General features: G+C 48.5%; 3 protein-coding genes across 13 annotated transcripts in view; 1 reads left to right on the top strand and 2 right to left on the bottom strand.

The window, feature by feature from the left end:
* The window catches only part of Loxl3 (lysyl oxidase like 3), a 36114-nt gene extending 31130 nt beyond the window's left edge, over positions 1–4984 (bottom strand). For 2 of the 4 annotated variants that reach the window (XM_045151739.1, XM_045151741.1), the window contains exons 1-3: positions 4705–4984; positions 2134–2461; positions 96–259 (exon numbers count right to left, since the gene is read on the bottom strand). In XM_045151739.1, the coding sequence (XP_045007674.1) occupies positions 96–259; positions 2134–2449 (480 nt within the window). In that variant the 5' untranslated portion in view covers positions 2450–2461; positions 4705–4984. Of the gene's footprint in view, positions 1–95; positions 260–2133; positions 2462–3656; positions 3760–4704 lie in introns of those variants that run through there. The other 2 variants (XM_004668254.2, XM_045151740.1) reach the window with 2 other exon arrangements.
* Dok1 (docking protein 1) lies at positions 3928–7139 on the top strand. Its single transcript, XM_004668250.2, has 5 exons — positions 3928–4557; positions 4879–5178; positions 5332–5425; positions 5607–5791; positions 5938–7139. Exons 1-5 carry the CDS (start codon positions 4498–4500, stop codon positions 6724–6726), a joined length of 1428 nt encoding a protein of 475 aa, XP_004668307.1. The 5' UTR covers positions 3928–4497; the 3' UTR covers positions 6727–7139.
* A 1146-nt stretch (positions 7140–8285) lies between these two features.
* The window catches only part of LOC101616168 (meiosis 1 associated protein), a 124420-nt gene continuing 116930 nt past the window's right edge, over positions 8286–15775 (bottom strand). For 6 of the 8 annotated variants that reach the window (XM_045152583.1, XM_045152589.1, XM_004668249.2 and 3 more), the window contains 3 exons: positions 11902–12108; positions 9952–10092; positions 8286–8653 (listed from right to left, as the gene is read on the bottom strand). In XM_045152583.1, the coding sequence (XP_045008518.1) occupies positions 8495–8653; positions 9952–10092; positions 11902–12108 (507 nt within the window). In that variant the 3' untranslated portion in view covers positions 8286–8494. The remainder of the gene's footprint in view (positions 8654–9951; positions 10093–11901; positions 12109–15775) is intronic. The other 2 variants (XM_045152587.1, XM_045152588.1) reach the window with 1 other exon arrangement.

Below are 15775 nucleotides of genomic sequence, written 5' to 3'. Positions count from 1 at the left end.
AAATCATCCCATGGCAGTTTATGGGATCACCTTCTAATCTCTTTAAGCACATATAAACTACCCAACAGCCTCTCCCTTCTGTGAATACTGCAGACCTCGATGACATTTGAGTCGGAGAAGCCAGGAAGGCGCTGGTCCTTGCAGATAACCCCAGCGTCCTCATCGTGGGTACAGTCACTGTTTCCCCAGCCCCGGGAGGTACATTCCGTCACACTTTTCTCAGTTCCACTGCAGCTTAGGTTGTCCAGCCAGATGCGTCCTGTGGAAGAAGAGATGAGGGGACAGAGAAGCTGGGGGAGGAAGGGCGAAGGAGTGATGGTAATGCTGGGGACAGGAAGTATTGACCCGTGGCCTTGAGGTTAAGCCTGCAATTCTGATGAGAAAAGGACAGGGACCCCTAAAGGGTGACAGGGAAGAGGGTACACAGTTGATACAAACTTGATGGTGGTCTTGGGATTATAATGAAGAACTTATTGGGGAGGGAGGGAATTACCATGGGATATATTTTATAATCATGGAAAATCTTAATAAAAATTAAAAAAAAGAACTTATAGGATGAATAACAAATTCCACTGAAGTTTTGATCAATCCTTCCCCATTCTGTGATAGCTACATTAAGTCCCTACTGTGTACCAGGTGCTCTGCCAGAGCACTTTATATAAACAGATTGTGTTTCAGAGAACTTTAGTAACTTGCCTAAGATTACATTGACACTTCATGGGGTTTAGAAGTTTGACCTTTCATTGAGATTTGGAAATCCTAGGTCCTCCTCACTCCTCACCCTTCATTCTTCCATGCATTCCTGTCTGTGCAGTACTACAGCTCCTTGGTTCTACTGTCTGGACCATACTGTGTCACTGGCCTCTCAGAATTTGGATCCACCTCAGAGGGTATCTGTCCCAGCCAGTGTGCAGACAATGCTTCCCCATATTCTGACAAGACTTACCCTTCTGCCCCACCAGACTACATTATCATCAGAAAGACCTTATGCGTCTTTATGACTTTCTCCCACCAGTCTGATTCAGTCTTTTGATGCCATCCAGAAAAACTCCCCAGTCATATGATTGTCCTTCCCAAATTTGAGCATAGCCATCATGTAATTGCTATCCAAAGCTTGTTTCTATGCCAAACTTTTGGTTTCTTTAACAATTCCTCCTGGAACACGACTTCTGAATATTTCTTTTTCAGGCAGCTCTCCCCTGAAAGCATTTCCTTTCTCTCTTTTTCCTTTCTTAAAAAATTTTAAAACATTTTAAAATTTTTTATGAGAAGAGAGAGAGAGGGAGAGAGAATTGGTGTGCCAGGGTGCACTGCAATCAAACTCCAGATACATGTGTTACTCTGTGCATCTGGCTTATGTGGCTACTGGGGAATTGAACCCAGGCATCAGGTTCTGCAAGAAAGCACCTTTAACTGCTGAGCCATCTCTCCAGCCCTCTCTTTTCTTTCTTTCTTTTTTCCTTCACAGTATTGGCGATTTAACCCAGAGCCTCTCACATGCTGGGCAAGTGCTCAACCATTGAGCTATAGTCCTAGCCAAGTATTCCCATTTTCTACTGTCCCTCTCTAAACATGGCACCTACAAGTGACACTTCAGTCTCAGGGTAATGCAGCTAGTAGGAACTGGGAGATCACCCATGTGTTTATCAAAAGCAGTTCCAGCCTCAGAGAAAAATGTGCTTAAGCCCCCACCCCTACACTTGTACTTGTCCCACATCAGTTCCAGTCTTGTTAGTTTTAGCTCTGCTCTGGAACTTGCTTTTGTCAGCTACAGTATTTGTGGCCCCTTCTAGGGTTAGAACATCCAGATATCATTTACCTGCTCACAGCTTTCCATAAAACCAACTCTACTGCCATCATCCAGGGCTTATGTGTCTTTGTGCACAGCTCTGTAAAATCCTACTTGGCAATAGAAAGGTACCAAGAAATTCTCTCCTCAGTGTGCACATGGAACATCTGAGGCTCACAGGAGGCCCCTATTAGCCTACGACTATATAGCTCTGGAAATAATTATGTTGTATGGTTGATCATCCATGGCTAATCCTGGTGTTCTATGTCCCTGTGGCTGTGCCACTCTGATGGTCTTCTATATACTTAGACAACAACTTGCACTATACCTGGAGTTTTGCTCACCTGTTCCTGGGCCATATTTGGCACTGTGGGTCCAGCCTGTGGCCTCTGTGAAGCCTAGCTCCCGGCAAAGGACATGCGCAGCCTGCAGTGTGAAGTCATCATCGCAGATGGTGCCCCATTCACCAGCTCGCTGTATCTCCACGCGGCCCTCATAGGGTTTCCTGGGGAAGCCAGCCAGCCGGAACCGCAGCCCCTGGCTTCCTACCTTCTTTTCTGGGCCAGAGGAAGGGGATGGAGACCCCAAGCTGGAGCTGCACAAAAAGCACAGCAGCAGGAGCCCCCACCGGTGCCACTGCCACACATTGCCTGGATGCATGGCAAGGAAGGTCTGGGAGGGGAGAGAGAGTGGAGAGAGACACTCAGGGGCAGAGAGGTAAAGAGAGAGAAAAACACACTAAATGAGGGCAGACACAAAACAAAAGACACCGCCTTACAGACCCAGATTGGGGGTGAGGGAGGGAGGCTCTCCTCTTCTGTAAGTAATAAAACTTTTGTAATTATTTGTTACATCACAATGTCCGTTCCTAGTTCTGTCATCGTTATCTCCATGTACACACACACACACACACACACACACACAGAGAGAGAGAGAGAGAGAGAGAGAGGGAGAGAGAGAGAGAGAGGGAGTAAGATTGGTTGATTAGAGGCCAGAGTTAGAGAATGATTAAGATACAGAATGAGAAGAGACACACAGAAAGGAAGACGCTGACAGGATGTGAGAGGAAGGAAGACTGTGGGAATGAAGGAAGAAGAGCAGATTCAGGGGAGAAATCATGAAGACAGTATGCGTTAGGGAGAGAAGCAAGTACACAGTATTGAAGAGTAAAGCAGAGAGGTAGAAAGCTTGTGAGGAGAGAACGCCAAAGAACAGACATGGGAGGGATGACAGGATGACCTATTCAGCTGGGCAGGCTCAGCAGTACTGGCAGGCCAGGGAACCTGGCAGATCCTCAGATCTTAGAACTCTGAATGGAAGCGCTCCCAGCAGAGTTCTTTTTGTGCAGATGCTCAGGCAGGAAGGGTCCCCTCCCCGGCATGTGGACTCAGAGATGACCTGCAGGGTCAAGGGATCTAAGAGGGCTAGACCTCACCCTGGGCAGGGTTTCGAGTGGGGTAGTCCAAGCTTCCAGCCAATATCACTGGCACTGCACCAGGCAACCGGAGGCCAGGGATTGCTATGGGCTCTTTAGCTCAGGCTGTTCTGATCAAGGCTGAGAACAGATCTCCACAGCAAGGGCCCCCCCTGAACTTGCTTCCCCCAACAAGACAGCTTTGTTCTGGGGGACATTTTGGCTTGGAGGCCCAGGGGTAGGGCCCTCTTAGCTGCACCCTGTAGCCTCTGTCCCCAATATCTGCTCCGCTTTCCACTCATCCTGTGTCTCATTCCCCCTGGCAATTATAAAACTGTCAGTTGGTTAGCTTTCCCGACTTCACCCCACACCATCCTTTTCTTTGGTCCCTCCACCATCCTTTCCATCCCCAACACGCCTTCCTCTTGGGCGGCAGCAGCGTGACTCCCCTACCTTTGGCTGGGAAGGCCCTAGAGTCTGGGAGACGAGTCCTGGTGCTGGAGATTAATCTTAGACTTCCCAAAAAAAAAAAAAAAAAAGTGCTCGGCCAGGGGAGACTGGACCCCCCTTCTTTCCCCCTCTCTTCGTTCGTCCCTCCCACGACTCCTAGAGCCCTCCCACATTCCGCTTTCTCCCTCCATTCCGGCCAGGCCAGTTCCCTCCTCTAGGTCCTCCCCTCCCCCGTGGAGCTAGCCGCTGCTGGGACACCTCCCCCCTTCCCCTGACCCTCCCGGCTCAATGAAGCCTTCTCTTCCCGCAGGTTGGGAGCCCGGCGGCTGCGGTCAGAGAACTGGACTGGCCAGCGGCCTCAGGATGACTGGGCGGCCCGGGTGGCCGCTCCAGGGCGGCGGGAAACCTTCCAGCCCCCAACCCCTCTCCACAGCCCGGATTAGGCGGAGTGTAAATAGTCCAGTCCAACTCGGGCTGGCTTAAAGGTAGGGCCTGCTAAGGAAACTGAAGTCCCGAGGGCCCACTTGGCCACTGTGGTGCCGCGAGTGATGTCACGGCCTTTACTCCGATGTCACGTTAAGCACGTGACGTCACTCGTAGCTCCCCCGCTCAGGACCATCTGGCTGAAATCGCAAAGTTTCTCTGGGTGGAGCGGCTGCGCGCCCCCCAGCAGAAGAGTGCCGGTCGGCTTGTGCCGGGAACCAGGCGCTTGGTCGCGTCTCTTCCTCCCCCACCGCGGCCGCCGGGGCAGAGGAGGGGCTGGCCGCCTCGGGCAGGGCCGTCCCGCCCCGGCCCCGCCTTCCGCCCTCGGGGCCAGGAAGCGCGGAAGGGCCCTCGAGGGGCCATGGACGAGGCTGTGATGGAAGGGCCGCTCTTTTTACAAAGTCAGCGTTTCGGGACCAAGGTAGGTAGTAGGGGTCAGGGGATGCCGAACCTCATCAGGGCTAGAAGGGAGGGAGCGGATCAGAGGGAGGGGAAGGGCGGGAAGCAGGTTGAACACGGCAGTTGGCGAGCCCCGTGACATTCCCTCGAAGTCCCTTTGCACACTTACGAGAAACGTGGGACTCTGGGAGTGTGTCCTCCCTGGTGCAGGGAAGATGGAGTAGCATCCTCCTTGGGAAACAGCCTCTCCTTCGGGAGCCTCAGACACCTCTCGCCTGAGTGATCTTTTCCTTCCCCGTGGGTGCGTGCGGCTCACGCCCGCCGGTTTCTCGTCCTTTCCCAGAGATGGAGGAAGACTTGGGCTGTGCTCTACCCGGCCAGTCCGCACGGCGTAGCCCGGCTGGAGTTCTTTGACCACAAGGGGTCGAGCTCCGGAGGCGGCCGAGGAGGCTCGCGCCGCCTGGACTGCAAAGTGATCCGTCTCGCTGAGTGTGTGAGCGTGGCCCCTGTGGCGGTGGAGAGCCCTCCGGAGCCCGGCGCCGCTGCTTTCCGCCTGGACACTGCGCAGCGGTCACACCTGCTAGCGGCGGACGCTGCGTCCAGCGTTGCCTGGGTGCAGACGCTGTGCAGAACCGCCTTTCCGGTGAGGGGGCCGGCTGCTGGCCAGGGGTTAGGGCCTAAGGGGTGCTGCAAGGTAGCTATTGCAATAGCAGTGGAGCCAAATGTCTCAAGAGCCTCTATTCCGCACCTCAGAGCAGAGGGAATTATACAATCCTTGATGTTTTCTTTTCAACAGAACGGCAGCTGGGCCTCGGTGCAGGTGGAGAATGCGCCTAAACTTTCTGCCCTGGAGATGCTGGAGAACTCACTGTACAGCCCCACCTGGGAAGGTAGGTACCTGTGAGGGCTGGGCAGGGAAGGAGGTGTGACCTGGGAATTATTGGAAAGCCCAGGGACCCTTGAAGTAGGCAGCCACTGAGACCTGACTTCCAAACAAATGCTTGGATATTGTGTTAGTGAACTCTCTGGGTTCCTGGCCCCAGTGTTTATTTCATTGTTCGTTCCTTCCAGGATCCCAGTTCTGGGTAATAGTGCAGAGGACTGAGGCTGCCGAGCGCTGCGGACTGCATGGCTCCTACATGCTGAGGGTAGAAGCAGAGAAGCTGACTCTCCTGACGATGGGGACTCAGAGTCAGGTCCTGGAGCCGCTCATTTCCTGGCCCTACACTCTGTTGCGACGATATGGCAGGGACAAGGTGCAGGGGCTGTATGGGAAAACTGGCAGGGCTTTCTGGGTTGGAAGGTTGTGGGTGACCAACTCGGTGCTCAGGTGGCCTCTTTACAGACTTGTGACTCACGCTTGCAACACTCTTGGTAATGTGTTCCCTCATGCCCTCCACAGGTCATGTTTTCTTTTGAGGCTGGTCGCCGCTGCTCCTCTGGCCCTGGAACCTTCACTTTCCAGACGACACAGGGCAATGCCATCTTTCAGGCAGTTGAGACTGCCATCCAGCAGCAAAAGGCTCAAGGAAAGGTCAGACAGGGACATGATATCTTCAGAACCGACTCCCATGAAGGGGAGGTGGCTGAGGGGAAGTTGGCCTCTCCTCCTGGTCCCCAAGAGCTCCTGGACAGTTCCCCAGCTTTGTATGCTGAGCCCTTAGACTCCCTGCGCATTCCTCCAGGCCCTTCCCAGGATTCCCTATACTCAGACCCCCTGGACAGCACCTCTGTTCAGGCAGGGGAGAGGGTACATTTCAAGAAACCTCTCTATTGGGACTTGTATGAGCATGCACAGCAGCAGTTGCTGAAGGCCAAGCTGACTGACCCCAGGGAGGACCCCATCTACGATGAACCTGAGGGCCTGGCACCAGCTCCTCCCAGGGGCCTTTATGATCTGCCTCAGGAACCCAAGGATGCGTGGTGGTCCCAGGCTCGGGTGAAGGAGGAGGGTTATGAGCTCCCCTACAATCCTGCCACTGATGACTATGCTGTGCCACCTCCTCGAGGCACTAAGCCCCACCCTGTTCCCAAGCCCCAGGGCCTAGCTTTCCTTGAACCTGATACTGCAAGTGGTAATGGCAGCAAAGGCCACAGTTCAGATACTGCTCTGTACAGCCAGGTCCAGAAAAGTGGGGTCTCCAGAGTAGTGACTGATAGGACTGGAGTCAAGTCAGAAGGCTCCACCTGAGATAGTATCTAATAGAAGGTTTATGGGGTGGCACTGGGGATAACAGAAACCTGTTAGAGCCAGTAGGAACGAGAGGGCGGGAGAGGCCCATGTGAGGCCAGGGGATTCTAAGGGTCAAGGGAAGGATATTCAGTCATAGGAAGTTATAGGAATTAGAGAACGTCTGGCAGAGCTGAGGGATGTGCTCTGGGGAGTGTCAGCACTCCTAAGCTATCCCTCCCCCAAGAGACTGGAAAGCTGACAGACCAGACCTATGAGAAAAGGGAACTTGGGTCAGAGGGTACAGTTTTTTGGGGGGAGGGCTGGATGGCTTTTTTCTGGATCTTTATTCCTAAATTGTTACTGTCATATATACATATATATAAATACTTAAATTATAAAAGTTTTCATTAAAATCAGCTTGCATTTAAGAAGTCTTTGTGTGAATAGACACCTGTGGAATGCGGTGGCAGCATGTGCTGGGTGAGTGTGGAGGGGGGCAAGAGAAGAACTGGGAAATGTTGATGCTTATGGAAAGGGGAAGGGACCCCTGGGAGGGAAGCTTACAGTGTGGCAGCTCTGAGCCTGCCTGTCAGGCTCACCTGGACTGGACTCTAGCTTTGTGATCCTGGGTGAGTTGTATGACATCTGTACCCCTCATTCTCTCTGTTGCCCCTCTGTCAAGTATGAGAAGTAGTAATGGGGGCTGGAGAGATGGCTTAGTGGTTAATGTGCTTGCCTGCAAGCCCAAAGACCTAGGTTTGATTCCCCAGTACCCACATAGTCCAGAGGCACTTTTTGGTGCATGTGTGTAGAGTTTCCTTGCAGTGACTAGAGACCCTGGCATGGCCATTCTCTTTCTGCCTCTTTCTCTCTCAAATAAATAATTTATTTTTATTAATTAATTTTTTGGGGGGTTTCGAGGTAGGGTTTCACTCTAGCCCAGGCTGAGCTGGAATTCACCAAGCAGTCTCAGGGTGTCCTTGGCCTTGAACTCATGGCGATTTTCCTACTTCTGCCTCCCAAGTGCTGGCATTAAAGGCATGTCACCACGCCCAGCTATAATTTTTTTTTTTTTTTAGGTAGTAATGGGTTCTACTTCACAAAGTCTTTTGCATGAAATGGATACATTCCTCAAGTACTTAACTGTAATCTGAAGCACAGAGAAGTCTTTTAGCTATTCTGTAGATGGATGGTACTGACAGGAAGTGGACAGGTGTGGGAGAGGTGATGAGGAAGGGAGCAGGCCTTTTTCACCCCATCCACTTCCCTGTGCTAGGTTAAATGACAGTATGCCCTCCTCTAACACACACACACACACACACACACACACACACACACACACACACCTTTGCTCACAGGCTCCAAGTACTTGTCAGCGAAAAGATCTGTAGTGTGGTGAGTGAACAGGAAATCAAAACCCTCTGGAATAGGACTTAGGTTTCAATCTCCTGGTTTTTTTTTGACCTCTAAAAACCACTTCCTTGTTCCTCAGTTATAGTTTCCCTGAGGGTGACTTGACCTCAGCCACCTGCTTATGCAGAGCTACCAGGAGAAATTCTGGGCTGGAATGCTAATAATGGTGGAGCTTACTGGGTGTTTAATCATCTGTGTTAACAGTATTAAATGATCCAGTAGAAAAAGAGCCCCTGCCACAGAAAGAACAGAATTGGGTGTGTCTTTTCCAGGCGCCAGTGGAGTGGTTCAAACTGCTTCTTGGCCTGAGCTCAGAGGCTCAGGGGGATGACAGGCAAGGTGGAAAGGGCAGCTGTGCTTTGGTGCTGGAGACTTAGGGCTGAGAGGGATACTCGTCCTCGGAATCAGAAGGCAGGAAGGCTTCTGAGGAAGCTTTGCTGGCTGCTGCCATCTTGGGGGCTGTGTCTGGGGCTGGAGTCATAGTCAGGGGGACCACTGTGGCTCGAACTCGGTTGGTCTGCAACTGTCCAGCCTGCAAAGAGCAACCAGAAACTACTTTGAAGACCAGAATCCCCCAAGCTCTTAGATTCCAGTCATTGCTACTTCACATGTCCTGTCCCTGGAGTGATACACTGAAGGCCCAGGGCTGGGCTGTACCATCTGTGGTGTCATTTTTATTGCCTAGTGTTCATCTTCTGTCAGCTTGCCCACAAAGCTACCTCATGGTGGGCTCTGCTCTCACTTCTGGATTGATGAGTTTGGAAACATAGTTCTGCAATTTTAGCTGACAAAATGGGAATTTTTCTAAAAGCTCTGTTACTGAGAAACTAGGAAAAATTAACAGCAAAAGGAAGACATATAGATTAGGGATCTGAGAAACATTTCACTTTCTCATGATTCCCTCTTTTTTATTGAGACAATCTCATATTGTTGTCTAAATTGGAGTGAGTATTGGGATTATAGGTGTAAGCCACCACACCTGGCTTCTTCTGAGTTTTTTTTCAAGGTAGGGTCTCATTGTAGTGCAGGCTGACCTGGAATTCACCATGTAGTCTCAGGCTGGCCTCGAACTCACAGTGATTCTCCTACCTCAGCCTCCTGAGTGCTGGGATTAAAGGCATGTGCCACCAAACTTGAATCTTCTGATTTTAACCCTTGTCACCAGGGCCCTGTTTCCAAGGGACTAGCCAGGGTCACTTCTCTTTCCTCAGTTGTACAAGTACATGGCACTGCCCTTGCTGCAGTGCTGTGGAGATTCAATAAGCATATGCGTGAAAGCATTTATTAGAAAACCTGGCAAGTGTCGGTGTTCTATAAATGTTCTTTCCCTTGCCCTGGGCTGTTCTTTTCCCATCCTCCCTTTAGCCTTTAATTTTAAGGAGAGGTCTGTGGTTGCAGTTCCAGTGTAGCCAGTTTGTGTAATGGGATTGTTAAATGACTAAAGAGTTCTGAACACTACAATTAAAATATCTAAGCACAATGTGTGACAAAGTGAGCCAGTATTCTCCCTCACTTAGGAGGTTAAAGCAGGAGGATGGCAAACTCAAGACTGCTTAGGTTATATTGTGAGCCCCCAAAACAAAACCAACCAACCTAAACACTGTCGCTTGTGACTATCTAAGCACACAGCCTTCCTACCTAGTCAGCATCTTTCTCTTTCTTTGGCCTGGCTCTCCTCTCCACCTGTGTGGGGAAAGGGAGTGGAGCTGCTCCCTCCCTTGGGCCCAGGCACTGATGGTGCTGTTGGATGTGGCAGAGAACTCCCTTGGACTCTAGACATAAAAGGAGATGGGTGGGTAGAGGAAAGGGTGGGGAGGAAAGGGACTGTACCTTTCTAGGCCCTCGGCTTTCCCAGCTTGGGTAGATCCGTCCCTGAGGCTTGGCATAGGTGCTGCTCAGGTGTGCATATAGGTGGCTGCAAACTTGCAAGGGGTTGTAGGTAGGCTCCAGCTCCAGGCTGTCCAACATACTCTGAGGAGGAGAAGAGCCTTACTTAGGGAGGACTCAGGGAACTTGAAGTCCCAGAACACAAGCAGAGCAAACAGAGGATACCAGGCTGCTGTTGAGGCTGAGACAGGTAAGTCCTACCAGGTGTTCTGCCCCAGGACTTGCTTGTAACTGTCAGGCAAAGGGTCAGAAGTAGTTACAACCCCAAGTGGTTAGGGATTCTCAAGTCCTTAACATTAGCCCTGGGAAGTATGTCACCGGGTTCTGAAAGGGACTAGAGCTCATGTAAGGAGTACAAAGGGTCTAGTGTTGGTGGCTGAGGGAAGGCGTGTCCTTGAGTTATGTGATGGGGCGGAGGTGTTCTAGTCTGCAAGGCAAGTACAGGGAGTTCCTGGCCTGAGGTGAGCAGAGCATAGAAGGAGGCCATGTGCGAGTGCAGCATTCCTGAGCAGTCAGGTTTTCCGGCCACAACATCCTGTGCCAGGAACCTCTGGCCCTGAAGTGAGACGCCAACGGCCACAGGCCACTTGTGCCCAACTCTTTCTGTATCACCATGGCTGCAAACTTCAGAGCACAATCCCAGACTCTGTCCATTCTGCCTATCAGCCAGCCCACCAACAGTGATAATAGTCCCCCAGCCTTCCTTCCCACCCTAACCTAGAGAGCACAGCAGAGAACATGCAGAATCTAGGCACAGTGAAAGGGAAGGAGAAAAGGAGGAAGGGGCAAGACAGAGGAGAAGGGAGGGGAGAGGATGACAGAGCTGGAGAAAGCTGCTTTTCAACCCTCTGAGTTCTTTGTATCTGAGTCTCAGACTTCATTTTACTCTTTTCCCCAATAAACAGAAATAACAGGCCCATGAATGCAGGTGTACACACATGTATTTCAGAGAACACAGTATCATAATGAGGTACACAGGTAGAGCTACGCACTAAGGCATAGACATGTTGCCACCCATCTAGAGATTCAGCACACACACACCCAGGGACACAATAAGAAAACCTCAAAGACATGAAATTACTCAAAGGTTTCTCTTTCTTGGATGTCATCTTTTATTCCCCCTCCTTTCTTTGTTCTTCTGCCTTCTACTTATTCTGCTTCCTCCTTAATATACTTCTCTTCCTTTTCCATCCTCATGTCTCCTCTCCATGGTAGAAGTGCAGTGGGATGAGGGGCAGGCTGGCTGGCGCACATGGAACTGGACTGCTTGTTGAGACATCCACCCCTGCTCCCATTCTCTCCTGCTGTCAGCTTTACCTTGGGGAACACTCGCCTTTTTCTCTTTTGTAGCTACCAGTGGTACTGATTTAAACCAGACTTCAGGGGTATGTGCAAGTGTGATACCCCTCCAGGACAACACTAATTGCCCATTATTTGCCCATACCAATAACCTTTTACTCTCTCAGCTGTCTTCCCAAACCTCATTTTCCTCAAGCTACTGTAATCAGTGTATTGGCTTCCTTCCATTCATCCACATTTTCTTTCTTTTAAGAAATATTTTATTTTTATTTATTTATTTGGGGAGAGAGAGAGAGAATGGGTGTGTGTGCCACGGCCACTGCAAATGAACTTCAGATATATGCACCACTTTGTGTATCTGGCTTATGTGGGTCCTGGGGAATCAAACGTAGGTCCTTTGGCTTTGAAGGCAAGCACCTTACCATTGAGCCATCTATCCAGCCCAGCCTCATTTTCTATCTTTCCTTTTAATACACCCCTTTAAGCCATTCTCTCTACTCTCCCATTCATTCCCTTATGACCCCATTTAACTCCATTAGCCCTTTCTCAAGCTCCATTCCCTTCTCAGTCCCATGACACGTGAACTGCACTTGCCTCCACGATAGTCAGGCTATCTTCTGGTGGGTCCTCAGACAGCAGGGGGAAGAGGCTGGGCAGCATTAGTTCCCGTGTGGCCACTGCCTTCACCAGTAGCGTAAGGGAGTGAGATGGTGTGATCACATAGAAGGTGCTGGCAACGACTTTCTGGTTGTGTCCTTGACTCAGAGGTTCCCCTCTGGCCAATAGGAGCCAGTCTCTTCTCTGCAACAAGGACATATATCCTCAGTATTTGGCATTTTTAGAGGTTTTTATTTTTTATTTTTTATTTTTTTGGTTTTTCGAGGTAGGGTCTCACTCTGGTCCAGGCTGACCTGGAATTAACTCTGTTATCTCAGGGTGGCCTTGAACTCATGGCAATCCTCCTACCTCTGCCTCCCAAGTGCTGGGATTAAAGGCATGCGCCACCACGCCCGGCTTAGAGGTTTTTATTTTTATTTATATATTAGAGACTGAGAGAGGGAGGGAGAGAGAGAGAGAGAAACAGGCATACCAGGGACTCTAGCCACTGCAAATGAACTCCAGATGCATTTGCCACCTTGTGCATCTGGCTTACGTGGGACCTGGAGAATCAAACCTGGGTCCTTAGGCTTCACAGGCAAGCGCATTAACTGCTAATCCATCTCTCCAGCCCAGTATTTCGCATTAAAAAATTATTTATTAAGAAAAATTTTATTAGCATTTTCCATGGTTATAAAAAAATATCCCATGGTAATTCCCTCCCTCCCTCCTCACACTTTCCCCTTTAAATTTTATTTTGTTAAAGTCTTTCAAGGTAGGGTTTCACTCAAGCGAGAAATTGCAGAAGACACTAGAAAGTGGAGAAACATCCCTTGTTCCTGGATTGGAAGAATCAATATCGTGAAAATGGCAATCTTACCTAAAGCAATCTACACATTTAATGCAATCCCTATCAAAATTCCAAAGGCTTTCTTCATGGAAATAGAAAAAACAATCCAAAACTTCATTTGGAATCACAAAAACCCTCGAATATCTAAAATAATACTGAGCAACAAAAAAGAGGCTGGTGGTATCACCATACCTGATTTTACCCTATACTACAGAGCCATAGTAACAAAAACAGCATGGTACTGGCACAAAAACAGACATGTAGATCAGTGGAACAGAATAGAGGACCCAGATGTAAGCCCAAGTAGCTATAGCCACCTGATATTCGATAAAAATGCCAAAAATACTCATTGGAGAAGAGACAGCCTCTTCAGCAAATGGTGTTTTGAAAACTGGATAAATATCTGCAGAAGGATGAAAATAGATTCTTCTCTCTCGCCATGCACAAGAATTAAGTCCAAATGGATTAAAGACCTTAACATCAGACCGGAAACTTTGAAACTGCTAGAGGAAAAAGTAGGGGAAACCCTTCAACATATTGGTCTTGGCAAAGACTTTCTGAATACAACCCCAATTGCTCAGGCAATAAAACCACAGATTAACCACTGGGACCTAATGAAATTACAAAGATTTTGCACCGCAAAGGACACAGTGAAAAAAGCAAAGAGGCAACCTACAGAATGGGAAAAAATCTTCGCCAGCTATATATCTGATAGAGGATTAATATCTAGGATATACAAAGAACTCAAAAAATTAAATAATAAGGAATCAAACAAGCCAATCAAAAAATGGGCTATGGAGCTGAATAGAGAGTTCTCAAAGGAAGAAATACGAATGGCATATAAGCATCTTAAAAAATGTTCTATGTCACTAGTCACCAGGGAAATGCAGAGTAAAACTACATTGAGATTCCATCTCACTCCTGTCAGATTGGCCACCATCATGAAAACAAATGATCATAAATGTTGGCGGGGATGTGGAAAAAAAGGAACCCTTCTGCACTGCTGGTGGGAATGCAATCTGGTCCAGCCATTGTGGAAAACAGTGTGGAGGTTCCTAAAGCAGCTAGAGATTGATCTACCATATGACCCAGCTATAGCGCTCCTAGGCATATATCCAAAGGACTCATCTAATTTCCTTAGAAGTACATGCTCAACCATGTTTATTGCTGCTCAATTTATAATAGCTGGGAAATGGAACCAGCCTAGATGTCCCTCAACAGATGAGTGGATAATGAAGATGTGGTACATTTATACAATGGAGTTCTACTCAGCGGTAAAGAAAAATGAAGTTATGAAATTTGCAGAAAAATGGATGGACCTGGAAAGTATTATACTAAGTGAGGTAACCCAGGCCCAGAAAGCCAAGCGCCACATGTTCTCTCTCATATGTGGATCCCAGCTACAGATGACTGGGCTTCTGCGTGAGAATGAAAATACTTAGTAGTAGAGGCCAGTAAGTTGAAAAGGAGACATAAAGGGTGGAGAAAGGAAGGGAGGAGGATACTTAATAGGTTGATATTGTATATATGTAATTACAATGATTGTAATGGGGAGGTAATATGATGGAGAATGGAATTTCAAACGGGAAAGTGTGGGGGTGGAGAGGGAGGGAATTACCATGGGATATATTTTATAATCATGAAAAATGTTAATAAAAATTTAAAAAAAAATAAATAAAATAAAATTTTATTAGCATTTTCCATGGTTATAAAAAAATATCCCATGGTAATTCCCTCCCTCCCTCCTCACACTTTCCCCTTTAAATTTTATTTTGTTAAAGTCTTTCAAGGTAGGGTTTCACTCTAGTCCTGGATGACCTGGAATTCACTATGTAGTCTCAGGTTGGCCTCCAACTCATGGTGATCTTCCTACTTTTGCCTCCCAAGTGCTAGAATTAAAGGCGTGTGCCACCATGCCTGGCTGTATTTGGCATGCTTTAAGAAAAATCCATTGAGGCTCCCTAAGTTCTCCTGGGTGTTGGGGAGGCCAGAAACATTTCATTTGGGCCCCAGAAGGGAGTGGCTTCATGACTGAAGCACTAATACCACAGGTACTACTTCCTACTGGATTCAGGATGTGCTAGAGAATGCACAAAGAGGTCAGCAATGGAGAGAATTTAGAAATGCTCTTTAATGTGAAGTGGGCTTATCCCAAATAAATTAACCAATGGTAAGTACAGAGTTTTTAAAAATTTATTTTATTTTATTATTTTTTGGTGGGGGGGTTAAGGTAGGGTCTTACTCTAAACCAGGATGACCTGGGATTCACTATGTAGTCTCAGGGTGGCCTTGAACTCATGGCAATCCTCCTACCTCTGCCTCCAATTTAATAGAGAAAGACACAGAATGAGCATACCAAGGGCCTCAGCCACTGGATTCGAACTCCAGACATTTGTGCCACCTAGTAGGTCTTTGCAATCTTGCACTTGCCTTACCTTTGTGCATCTGGCTTATGTGGGATCTGGAGAGTCAAACATGGGTCCTTAGTCTTTTCAGGCAAGCCCCTTAACCACTAAGCAATCTCTCCAGTCCCAGAGTTTTAAGAATTTTAATTTTTACCAGCCAGGTGTGGTGGCACACACCTGTAAATGGCAGTATGCAAGAGATGGAGGCAGGAGGATCACAAGTTCAAGGCTAACCTGGGCTACATAGCAAGACCTTATCTCAAAAAAAAAAAAAAAAAAGCAGGGTGTGGTAGCACATGCCTTTAATCCCAGCACTCGGGAGGCAAAGGTAGGATTGTCATGAGTTTGAGGCTACCCTGAGATGACATAGTGAATTCCAGGTTAGCCTGGGCTGGAGTGAGACACTACTTGCAAAAACAAAACAAAACAAAAAACAAAAAACAAGCTAGGAGTGGTGGGGCATACCTTTAATCCTAGCACTCAGGAGGTTACGGTAGTTGAACTGCCATGAGTTCAAAGCTGGCCTGGGCCTACAGAGTGAGTTCCAGGTCAGCTTAGGCTAGAGTGAGACCATGCCTTGAAAAAAAATTGTAATTCTTCCTTTTTTGCTGGCAGT

Source organism: Jaculus jaculus, chromosome 6, assembly GCF_020740685.1.
Source record: "Jaculus jaculus isolate mJacJac1 chromosome 6, mJacJac1.mat.Y.cur, whole genome shotgun sequence".
NCBI lineage: Eukaryota > Metazoa > Chordata > Mammalia > Rodentia > Dipodidae > Jaculus > Jaculus jaculus.
Note: the sequence above shows the minus strand (reverse complement) of the source record. Positions and strands in the feature narration are given on the sequence as shown.

Bases quoted from the DNA above. Each gene is read 5' to 3' on its own strand.
- Dok1 (XM_004668250.2), top strand. From the start codon at position 4,498: ATGGACGAGGCTGTGATGGAAGGGCCGCTCTTTTTACAAAGTCAGCGT. The intron at 5,426-5,606 runs GTAGGTACCTGT...CGTTCCTTCCAG, and splicing joins GTACAGCCCCACCTGGGAAG to GATCCCAGTTCTGGGTAATA. The intron at 5,792-5,937 runs GTGCAGGGGCTG...TGCCCTCCACAG, and splicing joins GACGATATGGCAGGGACAAG to GTCATGTTTTCTTTTGAGGC.